This window comes from Hydra vulgaris, chromosome 09 (assembly GCF_038396675.1).
Source record: "Hydra vulgaris chromosome 09, alternate assembly HydraT2T_AEP".
NCBI lineage: Eukaryota > Metazoa > Cnidaria > Hydrozoa > Anthoathecata > Hydridae > Hydra > Hydra vulgaris.
Genome location: NC_088928.1, coordinates 64,563,198 through 64,576,543, shown reverse-complemented (window position 1 = coordinate 64,576,543; position 13,346 = coordinate 64,563,198). Strand labels below are relative to the sequence as shown.

General features: G+C 30.4%; 1 protein-coding gene across 1 annotated transcript; it reads left to right on the top strand.

The window, feature by feature from the left end:
• The first annotated feature begins 6,893 nt into the window (after positions 1 to 6,893).
• On the top strand, positions 6,894 to 8,313 carry LOC136084937 (uncharacterized). The gene is made up of 2 exons (XM_065806338.1): positions 6,894 to 7,604; positions 7,708 to 8,313. Exons 1-2 carry the CDS (start codon positions 7,022 to 7,024, stop codon positions 8,253 to 8,255), a joined length of 1,131 nt encoding a protein of 376 aa, XP_065662410.1. The 5' UTR covers positions 6,894 to 7,021; the 3' UTR covers positions 8,256 to 8,313.
• The last annotated feature ends 5,033 nt before the right edge of the window (positions 8,314 to 13,346 follow it).

The following is a 13,346-nucleotide window of genomic DNA, read 5'->3' as shown; positions in this document are numbered from 1 at the left end:
AAGTTTTCTTTTTTTATCATAAAATGTATCATTTTTAAAAAAAAAATAGAAAATTAACAAACTTTTTTTGGCCAGTAGTTGCTGCAGTAAGGGAAATCCCAGTGAAAAATAAAACCGCGTCCCACATGGGTTCCGCGTGGGTTCCGTGTGGGATTGATGGGATTTACGTGGGACGGATTTTCCCATGTGGTATTCGTATGGAAATGTGTCACCTTAAACCCATGAGGGTAATCCCACATGGGTTACATGTGGGAACCATATGGTATTTACACACATGGGAAATCCCACGTGGGTTTACTGTGGGATTTGCATGGGAATTAATTTGAAAGCTGGAAACTCAAAAAAAAACTGTTTAAAAAAAACAAAAAAAAAATTTTAAATCGACATTGCATTGCGTTACGTTTATATTGTGTGAAAATATTTTATATTATATAGAGAATGGCAAGCAAGTATGTAAGTACCACGAATAATGTTTATCTTTCTTTATAGAAATAAGATTAAGATTTGTGCAAATAGACGTATTATTAGGATGATATAATAGTTATTTGAATATAGATCTTGAGTAAATTATTTGCAAACAATTAACTGATGCAAGTTGAAATGTTGTCAAAAACCAATCTTGCATCGTGGGACACTGCAGTGTCCCACAAAGAAATGCAGGTTTGAAAGTCAAAGAATTCCCAATTTTCTTTATTAAAAAAAGAAAAAAATAGGATGGAGATGGGTTTCTGTAACTTTTTTTATGCTCCAAAACTTTTAACTTTAGATATAATAAGGTCCTTAAGACTTAAGGGACTTACGAAGTACATTGAGGAACAAAAACAGGATATTTACCGAAACTTTTCAATTTTTAATCTGGAGTACCACAGTGTTATTGAGAATAAAGCCTCTGGGTCCAGTTATCAAAGTAATTTGATCTAAAGTAATGTTTAAATAAAATAATATGCTTTAAAATGCATATAGTTATACATATAACTCCTGATAGTTAACTATATGTATAACTAGTTATACATATAATTTGTTATAAAAACTTATTTTTTAAGGTTATTCTTGAACAAATTAGTACCAATTAATTCAAATTCAAGATTTAGTTCAAGTTCAAGTTAAAGTTCTTATTTATTCATTGTTTTTGTTAATTTTATATTTATTTGTTCAAATTTATCAGTTAGTACTATTTTATACTACAGTAAGAATGTTTATCATTGTTGAATGTGATTTTATTAGTAACTTAATTTTATTTTCAACATATTTTGACACACCCTTTATATTTTAAATGATGACAGCTTTACTTTTCTATTGATGTTAAATTTATTACGTTTCAATAACTCAGATTGAATTTTAACTGAATTATTGTAAGCTTTGTAGGGGTTTGTTGTATATCAAATCGTGTTGTAAATAAAGTAAAAATTATATAAATATATATATATATATATATATATATATATATATATATATATATACATATATATATATATATATATATATATATATATATATATTAGGGATATGACTTTTTTGCAACCTACTAGGCCTGTATCGTAATTCAATGAACTTTTATGTAAAAAGAACGAATAGATGTTTCATTTTGACATATTTTGAAAAAAGGTCACCCCAAAACCAAAAAATCGAATTTTCAATAGGTACACTTTTGTACAGTAAATGAATATTAAAGGCTGAAGATGTTGTAAGAGTCATACTCCTGTTGTTATTTTATTTATTTATGCAACATGTACTGTGATATAACAAAAAACATTATGTGATATATAATTATACAAGTATTACAAAATTAACAGTATCAAAGCGTCTAGTACAACAATATACATAACTGTCTGTGTCTATAGGCCTACTGTGTTTAGTACATGGGTCACATGATGCTCACGTCTCATAAAGAGTCTAGCGCTTATTACTTAGAATGAATCGAAGTTGCAGTTTGTCTTTCTTTCTGCAGGAAGCATACAGGTCTTGCATCACCTTGATTGCACGTTCAGCTATCTGATTACTTCGTGGTATGTCGATGACGGATGGCTCTTTCTTCCAGTGATTTTTGAATGACTGCAATGCCTTTTTGTAAGGCTTCAATACATCAGATAAATTCTTGAAGTCATTGTCATTGTACTTTTGACTACTAAACCAATGTTCTGCCCACTCATATGAAATGAACCTGCAAACCTTCTCCAAATTCTTTCTCGCTTCAGGCATAAGAATGAACGCCAGAATGGCGAGAATGGCTCTTGAGTTCCATCTGGCATTGCTCATATTAGGAATGTTCTGAAAGTGAATCAGAGGGAAGTTTCTTTGTTCTTCATAGAACCTAAACACTCTTGTTAAATGGTACAAAAACTTCATATCGTCTCTCAACCCTGATTTATCAAGAATTTCTACAGTTCCATTCACAAACTTATCCTTCAGTTCATCATACTTATTCAACAGATCAGACACAAATGGGTATTCAATGTTTGGAGATTTGGTATCACCCCCAAGTTCTTCGTCCATCACCAGACGGAGAATCCTGTCTAGTACGTGATGCTGACAACCGATAAATTGTGGTATTGTGACACCCTTTAATTTAAACATACGTTGCAACTTCACAACAACTCCATTTCTCTTCCCAGTATTGACGTTTGTTGTATCAGTAATGATCATCTTAATTGAATTCCACAAATTGTATTCATCAATAAGTTTGGCAATTTTTTCAGCAACAGTTTCAGCTTTGCCATCTTTTAAACGCAGTGCATCAAGTTTCACGTCAGTTCTTTCATTCTGAAGTACAACTACCTGATATTCCTTATCATCTATTCGTTTGCCGTCAAAGTGTAAGGACCACTGTTCCATTTTAAGTTGTTGTATCATTTCTTTTTTTAATTTACCTGCCTCTTTGAATATGGACTTGTAAATTGCTGATTGACTTGGAGTTGGAATATCAATACCTTGTTGTGATAAAACATTGCATATTTTAGCAGCTTTCTTTGTGGAAACTCCACTTGATGTAACCATACTTACAGCAAATTTACTTTTGTAGTGCTTTCTAGTTTTTTTCTGAGTGTCCTCATCATCGTCTTTATCACCGTCGTCGTCTTCATCATCTTCACTCTTACTTTTGCAGTTTTCAGATTCAGTACCACTGTCTGTGGTAGACAGGACTTGTGATGTGGAAGGTATTGCTGTTCCAGACTGGACTTTCCTTCTCTTGGAAGGGTGAATGGTTTCTTTACTTGCCACTTGTCCTGTTGAGTACCCCACCTGTCCTTTACTTTCTTTTTGTAGGTGGTATAGACGTTTATCTTCCGAGGATAACCACTGGCCATTCACTTTCGTGATGTCAAATAATGCATTGAGAACATCATATTTTCCACGCTTGACACATTCATCATAGACCTTCAGCACCATCATAAGCTTTGCTCTTATCACTTGATCAGACACACGTGGAAAATTCAGTTTATTGTCCCACAATTTTGTAATTTCCTTAGAAATTTGGTCTATTCGTTCTTTTCTTCCTTTAACATATGCTCCGAGAAACTGGTATCTTCCTACGATCTGCAATTGAAGTGGTATTCTGGATTTTTCATCGAGTGAATGTTCTTCTACAGCCACGCTTCCTCTTCTTCTATGTGACTCTTGAAATCTCACCAAATTTTTAGTCCAAGTCTTCTTGTTCTTTGTTACTGTGGTATGACTTGTGAGACATCATATAATATTGTTACGACTTTACGGATAGCTAAGCGTAAATATCCGTTTAATAAAGTCGTTCAATTAATAAAATACTTTAACTGTATAGTAATCCAATTATAGTTCGATAATCCAGTCAATGTTGATAACAGTTCGATAATCCAGTCCGTATCCTAACGATAATGCTACAACTACTTATACTTTGTACACTTACAGCGTCTTTAGTTCGCTACAGTAGTTCCTTATTAGCTCAGTTACACGCAGAGTACTTCATAGAACTATTCACATTATCAACACTGAGCTCTGACAGCAGCTCGCTTATATAATTATTTAGAGCTTCCAGAATGTTCTACTAAGTTCTATAATCTTCTACAGTCTGTTACAGTCGTCTATATCACCGTGGTAACACAATGACGTCATCACATAACAATTCCAAGTATTTGCCGGCACACGGCCGTTTCGTTGCCATGGTAACATGTGGCGTTATATTTATAAATTCATAACAAAATAATGAAATAAATAGAATTAAGCTGAGAATTAAGCTTAAGATTAAAACATCGGTCAAAAATGAATGTATAAAAATGGTAAATCAAATTTTTATTTTGGGGGTGACCTTTTTTTGTTGCAGAAAGCTATTTGGGCCTTTTTTCATGATTTTAGGTAAAAGTTCATCGATTTATGATACAGGTAACATTTTATTTGAAAAAAAATTAAAAAGTCATATCCCTAATATATATATATATATATATACATATATATATATATATATATATATATATATATATATATATATATATATATATATATACACACATATATATATATATATATATATATATATATATATATATATATATATATATATATATATATATACATATATATATATATATATATATATATATATATATATATATATATATATATATATATATATATATATATATATATATATATATATATATATATATATATATATATATAATATTAAAACAATAAAATTGATACAAAATTTCACTTTAAAATGAATACCATTAACATTGTGATGATAATAGCATTAGGAAACTAGTATTTATGTATTATTATTATACTATAAATAAATAGTTTTTTAATTCATTTTATAAAATAGAGACTGATAACTGATAATTAATGGAAATAAATACAAATTATAAAAATCATGTAAACTTCATTTATTATTTCTAAATACTATATTAATGTTAGTCTACAAAGTTAAAATCAATTTAGAGCATTGTTATTATTTCTTTTGCGATTCGCACTTCCACTTCTGTCTCTCAAATTTATAAAATAGGTGGTCAAAGCTTGCTCAATAGGTAGGTTCTCAGCATAACAATGCTTTTTTCCTACACTTTATAAAGAGAAATATGGCAAATTGATTACTTATTTTACCTAAATCATAGGGTCATCTATGCATAATGATGTTAGATGATGACCCGGTTTATTGAACACCTTCACCCTTTATCAAACTCAGTCAATTTTTTGCCATCTCCCATCGAAAATGATGTCAGTTTTTGTTATCATATTATGATGGTATATCTGAATTGTTAATATAATATAAAAAATGCATATACCATCAATTTTTTTCTGGTTCAATTATACATTTATTCTCAACAGTACTAAAAGTAAAAAAAACAAACATAAATTGTTCTTTCAGATAAGTAAGCTAATTTCTGAATTTAAATTGTTTTTCCTATGATCCTCTACAGTTTTAAGCAACAAAACCAAGAAGTTTTTAGACCACATTGTTGGTGTAAATACCTCTAAAACCTGCTCATAGCTAGCATAAATTGTTTTACTTTTTTTTTAAATAAAATATTTTACTTTTTTTTTTAATTCAATTTTTTAATTGACATTATTTTGGTTTCAACATCCCCTCCCCATTGTCAATTATTGTTAAACTCGCACTGCCCCTCTATCTACTGGCATCATTTATGGATGATCTCATAGCCTAAATACTATATATATATATATATATATATATATATATATATATATATATATATATATATATATATATATATATATATATATATATTCTTTTTACTTTATTTACAACACCATTTGATATACAACAAACCCTTACAAAGCTTGCAATAATTCAGTTAAAATTCAATCTGAGTTATTGAAACGTAATAAATTTAACATCAATAGATAAGTAAAGCTGTCATCATTTAAAATGTAAAAGGGTGTTGTCAAAATATGTTGAAAGTAAAATTAAGTTACTAATAAAATCACGTTTAACAATGATAAATATTCTTACTGTAGTAAGAATTAGTACTATTTAACAAATTTGAACAAATAAATATAAAATAGTGAAAAAACAATGAACAAATAAGAACTTGAACTTGAACTAAATCTTGAATTTGAATTAATTGGTACTAATTTGTTCAAGCATAACCTTAAAAAATAAGTTTATATAATAAATTTTATGTATAACTAGTTATACATATAGTTAACTATCAGGAGTTATATGTATAACTGCATGCATTTTAAAGCATTTTATTTAATTTATATATTACTTTAGATCATATTACTTTGAATACTGGACCCAGAGACTTTATTCCCAATTACACTGTGGTACTCCAGATTAAAAATTGAAAAGTTTCTGTAAATATCCTGTTTTTGTTCCTCAATGTACTTCGTAAGTCCCTTAAGTTTTATGAACCTTATTATATATAAAGTTAAAAGTTTTGAAGCCTAAAAAAAGTTACAAACCCCCCTATCTCCCCCCTATTTTAATATTTTTTTTTAATAAAGAAAATTTGACTTTCAAACCAGCATTTCTTTGTGGGACACTGCAGTGTCCCATGCATGCATGCTTAGTTTTTGACAACATTTGAACTTGCAATCCTGACTCCATAAATGTAAAATTTGAAATCTAACTATTTCGTCCAAGAAAATAATTTTGATTTTTAGTTTTTAGTACTTTGCACAATAGGGCAAAATGACAGCTTTTCAAATTTTGCATTTTTACAGCATTCAAAAACTCTCCAAAATTAGCATTTATTACTCTAAAACATAACAGTCTATATAGCAAGTATAATTTGTATTTATTTTAACTCAGAAGATAAAATTTTACCTACAATTTCATGGTTGAACAATATTATAAACATTTTGTTGCATCAAAATTGTAAATAAGCTAAAAATTCCGGGAATAGGCAGTGAATATGTTTGCATCAAAATTGTAAACAAGCCGAAAATTCCGGGAATAGGCAGTGAACATGTTTGTTTTAAGTTTTGCATCAAAATTGTAAACAAGCTAAAAATTCCAGGAATTGGCAGTGAATATGTTTATTTAAAGTGTTTCACTTATCAGTTGTGTGAGAAAAATTTCAAAATGCCAAATTTTTCAAAAAATCATGAAGATTGTCGGAAATCTGTCTGTGTCTTGTGTCTGAAGAAGTGCTCTCGAGAGTTGACACAGTTCCTTGTTGAAAAGATCCTCAAGCATTACCATACAAGTCTTGATTTGACTGATACCAGAGTGCCAAGAGGCATTTGTGACTCATGTCGAACAATTCTTCGGAGAAAAGATGAAGGAAAAGATGTTAACCTGCCACCTTTGTTTCCTTTCTCATCTATAAAAGTTAGACCACCAACAAGAGATCAAGGTTGCAACTGTCTTATTTGTCAAGTTGGACATTTGAAGTTGAATGAGAAGAGCCCAGTGGACTATTCTAAACCTGTGGAAGATTGTACCCCTCAAAGATGTGGTGATTGTTTGAGTCTAGTTGGAAGAGGTCTGCCACATCAGTGCACTCCATTCACTTTTAGAGAGAATCTCAAGCAGCTAGCTACAGCTGATCCACTCGCTGCAGAGCAAATAGCTACTCAAGTCATCTCTACTAAACCTTCCACACCTGGTGGTACTGTCAAAATATCGCATCCTAAAGGCGGCCCACCACTTAGAGTTAAAACAGGTGATACTTTTATATATACATATAAAGATGGCAGGTTCAGAGGGAATACCTTTAATTTTAAAACTTAAAATTACAAAAAGTGTTAATATAATTTCATTTTTAGGAAGCTCAAGTGCAAGAGCTCTTTTTCCTGAACCCAGCATCAAAACTGAAGATCTTGTACAAGTTCAGCTAAACACAGGACTGTCCAACCTTGGCATGAAGAAATTTACATCAACCATCAACAGAGTCAGTGACACCAAGATTGTGGAGACTAGTTTTCTTGCTAAGTTTGAAGCCATTGGCAAACAGTTGTCTGAGTTTTTTACTCAAACCAGCATCCAAGTTTTATCAGAGAGTAACTCCACTGACTTTGTGGTTGTGCATTGCAAGGATCTTGCCGAGCTTTTGAATGAAGTCCTGCTTTCTCGAAGAGTTTTCCAGAATCATATTGTCAAGTTGGGAATTGATGGAGGTGGAGGATTTCTGAAAGTTTCTCTTGGCATCATGGAGTTGGATTCTCACTGTGATTCAAGGTCACCACCACGGAAAAAACTTTTAACTCAGAGGACTGCCAAAGACAGTAGTGTAAAGCGTCAAATGCTTGTGGCTTTATCAGAAGGACTACCAGAAAACTTTGAAAATGTGAGGCAGATCTTGTCTTTAAGTTAGACAAAGTCAACTTTGTTGTCTCATGCGACATGAAACTTGCCAACATCCTTTGCCTTCAGAGCCATGCAAGTACTCACCCTTGCTCTTGGTGCAACACAGAATCAAAGCATCTTTCTCAATCAGGATCTTTGAGGACACTAGGCTCACTTGTTGCCTGTTATCAAGAGTTTGCTAAGTCTGGTGGTGATATCAAAAAGGCAAGATCTTTTGGCAATGTAGTGCATGAGCCTTTGCTATCTGGTTCTGAAAACAAACTCATCTTGGAGCTCATACCACCAATGGAACTCCATCTTCTCCTTGGTGTGGTCAATCACATGTACAAAGCCATGACAGAAGTTTGGCCTAATGTTGTCAAGTGGCCCTCAGTTCTCCACATTCAACAAGAACCATACCATGGTGGGCAGTTTGCAGGGAATGCCTGTCACAAGCTTCTCAGCAATCTTGACCTCCTTCAAAGAATTGCAGAGACTGAGTCTGCTTTTCAAGTCTTTGGAATCATTGATGCCCTTCGAAAGTTTAAGTCTGTGGTGACAGCATGTTTTGGTATGGTTCTGGAGGATGACTTTTCTGAAAAAATTGATCGCTTCAGAGACTCATATTTGGCAATCATGAACATCAGTGTGACTCCAAAAGTTCATGCTGTTTTCTTCCATGTGAAGCAATTCATTGAGATCAAAAGGGCTCCCTTGGGGATCTTTAGTGAGCAGGCAACAGAATCAATGCATCATAATTTCAGCTCACATTGGCAGAGATACAAAAGAGACCGCAATCATCCTGAGTATGCAAAGAGGCTTCTTTCATGTGTTGTGGACTACAACAGCAAGCATTTGTGAAGAATCAAATATTGAGAAGAATTTATTTTATGTACCATTTGCTCTTTATGTGTTTAGAATCAAGAGGTTGTTTTTGTGTTTTGGCTTAGAATAACTAAACGAATTATTTAAGAAAGTGTTTATTATTTCCATCTTGTTAATGAAAAACTATATCAGTTGTGTCAGAATAAACTATTATTCAAGTGAATTTTAGACAGTTATGTTTTGGAGTAATAAATGCTTATTTTGAAGAGTTTTTGAATGCTGTAAAAATGCAAAATTTGAAAAGCTGTCATTTCGCCCTATTGTGCAAAGTACTAAAAACTAAAAATCAAAATTATTTTCTCGGACGAAATAGTTAGATTTCAAATTTTACATTTTTGGAGTCAGGAAACATTGTAGTTTCACCCTGTCAAAGCGGTTTTCTCGGGTCAGCTCAAAGTAGTTTTTGGTCATTTTTTACAACAGTGTCATTATTGACTTCAACCTGTCTAATAATTAAAATTGTCTATAATAATTAAAAAAAAGTCTCTCTCTGTGTGTGTCTCTCTCTCTCTCTCTCTCTCTCTCTCTCTCTCTCTCTCTCTCTCTCTCTCTCTCTTATATATATATATATATATATATATATATATATATATATATATATATATATATATATATATATATATATATATATATATATATATATATATATATATATATATATTTATATTTATATTTATATTTATATTTATATATATTTGTATTTATATTTTTTTTTTAAAAAATGTTGGAAGAAAGTTAGAAGATACTAAAAACCTTGGTATTATGCAAGCCGAAGCGATTTAATTAATTCAATCGACAAAAAACGGCGTGTAAATTGCAAAAGAAAAAATAATATTTTTAATATTCATTTTGGATGTATTGATTAATAGCATTTATTTTAAAATAAATTCATTTTGCAACACGTTTTTAATTTTATAAAATTTCGTCATAATAGTTTAAGGTAAATCCCACATAAGTTATAGGTGGAAAACATCATATGTAAAAGATCAAAAATGCTGCACATTTTGAATACCAAATGGGATAAAGTAGCAAATACCAGATTAAGTTAAGCCTCTCTGAAAGCTTCGATGATTAATTTTAAATTACTATTAAAGTAATTTTTAAATTAAAAGATTTTTAAAAATTATCATAGAAGCATTCGGACTTTCATTTGTCTAGTATTGACTACTTTTATACCATTTGGATTAAAATATGTGGCATTTAAGATCTATAACATGTAGTATTTTCCACCTATATCTCATGTAGGATTTACCACATAAAACCCATGTGGGATTTACCATATGAAACCCACATGGGACAAAATAATAATCCCCATATAGGTAACATATGGTAAAAACCCACGCGTATCCCATATGGGATTTACCATATGGAATCCATGTGGGATTTACCATATGAAACCCACATGGGGCAAAATAATAATCCCCACATTGGTTACACATGGAAAAAATCCACGCGTATCCCATGTGCGCTTTTTTACTGGGAAGGCCCCTATGATGGCATACTTAACTTTGAAGCTTCATTGTTCAGTATCCTGAAGACTAATAATCAAAGTTTTGATATGGATACATTCCATGTTACATGTAGAACAATAATAACCCTCGGAATTTTCATCAGTTTTGTTTTTTTTATAAGTTATTTCTATTTTAAAAAAAAGCTCAAGTATACCATCTTAGGCAACCACTGCTCCTGCGATGGCATTGGGGAGGCTGGGGCTGGTTATGATCAAGGGTAACTTGCTGATTTCATTTAACCTTAGAGTTTTCTCTCAGAAAAGCCAGAAATTATCCGGAACCATCCTAGTTTACCATTTCATGCTACGCAACAGCATTGTAAAGATTCGCGCATGTGCATAGGATGTGTTGCGTTTTATGTATTTTTTGGACCAAAAAACATTTGGAGCATCGCTTTCTTTTTACTTTACTTTAAAATAAGTTTTTCTTTTAAAAAAAAAAGGTTTTTCCCAACTCGCCAATATTGCAATTCACCCAACTTGTCTGTATACCATCATAAGAAGAAGTCATTAAAACAAGCTTTGTCTCCCTAGTTGTGTCTCTCTAGTTAAAAAGATAAAGTTAAACTAAATGTACAAAACTTGGATACAAAATGAATGAAAATTCCTTTTCTGCACAATTAATAATAAATCACAAACTTAAATATATGAAGGTAATAAAACTACAACAGCACATCCCAAAATCGATTTTTGTTGATTATAAAAACAATATTTGTGCACAAGAAACGTATTTTCACTAAAACTAATGTAAAGTCAGTATAGTCATGTAGGTCTAATAACTTTTTCACCAAAACCAATTTTTATGGAAATATGACGGGTATGCCATCAATGGCCCCTAAAATAAGATTTGCGTTTACCAAATTTTAGCAAAAACTAATAAAAAAAGTATTTAAATTTTTGGAAGCACATTTGGAATAGTCTTATAGTTGTTTTAAATGGAACAGATTTTTTTTAATAGTTTTGGGTTTGAAGACTTGTGCGCTAAAGTTGATAATAGAGAAAAGTGCGATTTTTAAAATTAAATAGGCCGCACTTTTTTTACTTAAATATTTCAAAATTCTGTTCCACGTAAAAATCATTATTTAATAAAAGAAAAATTTGTCAGAAGTTTCAGAAAAAGCGTTTAAGCGGTTGTCATTGAATTTTGGTTGACATATATTGAAAAATCTCAAACTGAGAAAACGCTTAAAAACTGAAACTAAATGCTAAACTATCAACAAATTTATGTAACATTTTATATTCGACTACATTTAAAATAAAGAAACCTGTTGCTTCATTTGCAACATTTTTTTAGAGATTTTTTAAAAGATTCTTAAAAGGTTTTTGAACAGTTTCTTATCCTTTCTGTAATATCAGTAATTTTTAAAATAAGTTTGTTATAGTTTTTGCGTCATTGGCATTGGCATGGTCATTAGAATTATTAACTTTTCAATTTAAGAATATCCTTATCCAAGAGTCTATCCTAATCTAAGAGTTCTCATCGAGTATACAGTTAAAGTAATTATTCCTAGAAAAAGTTTTATAGAATTTCTGTAAGTTTTTGAAACATATAGACTATAGAAATTCTATATAATGTCTATTATTTTCTATAGAAATCGCTATAAACCCAGGAAAGAAAGTGTTATAGAATTTCTATAAACTTTTGGAACATATAGTCTATAGAAATTCTATAGAATTCTATAGAATTTCTATCGAATGTCTATTAATTTCTATAGAAATTGTTATAAAACTTTTTCTTTATATAGAAAAAAAATTAGAAAAAAAATTCTATCGGAATTTTTATAGAAATTAACAGAGATTCTATAGAAATTTTATAGAATTTCCATAGACCATATGTTCCAAATGTTTATAGAAATTATATAAAATTTTTTTCCTGGGAAACTTTTTTTTCTATAAAAAAAAAGTTCTATAGAAATTTATATAGAAATTAACAGATTCTATAGAATTCTATAGAATTTTTATAGGCCGTATGCTTCAAAAGTTTATAGAAATTCCATAGGATTTTTTTTCCGGGAACTTCCTTTTTGTTAATTTAAAACTTGTTAACAGGTATTAAAGTAATTTCGATATTTACTTTTTAAACAAACAAACAAAAAAATGTACATGCATGCCCTTGCTTTTTGCTTTTCCTTTCAATAATTGCGTAAGTCGTTCAGAGAGAAGTTAAACAATTTCATTTGATCAACTTGTACATTTGAGGAGAACGAAATTGTTCTCCCCAAATATAAAATAACGAAAACGAAATGGGAGAACGAATTGGGGAGAACGAAATTTGTTCTCCCCAAATATAAAAGGTTGATAAAAAGTATTCTTTTTTTTCTTATAATAAAATTTTTCAAAAAATGTTTGATTATATTTACATTTAAATGTTAAAATGTTAAAATTCTCTCAACTTGAAATAAAAATTTATTAAATTTACTCTAAAAGGAAAAAAATTACTAAAACTAACTATTTGAGCGCATTTTAAATTACCTTTTATTGAACAACGGTAAATTATTGAAGTGTTTAAACAAGTACTGAAATAAAAAATTCTACCGTTCTAGTAATGGTTAGGGTTAGGGTCAGGGTTATGGTCAGGGTTAGGGTCAGGGTTAGGGTCAGAGTTAGGGTCAGGGTTAGGATTAGTGTCATGTCTAGGGTTATTAAAGGTTTATTAAAAAACTTTCCAATTATTAATATTATGATAAAGCTAACCTAAAATTTAAAAAAATATTTTCTCTAAAT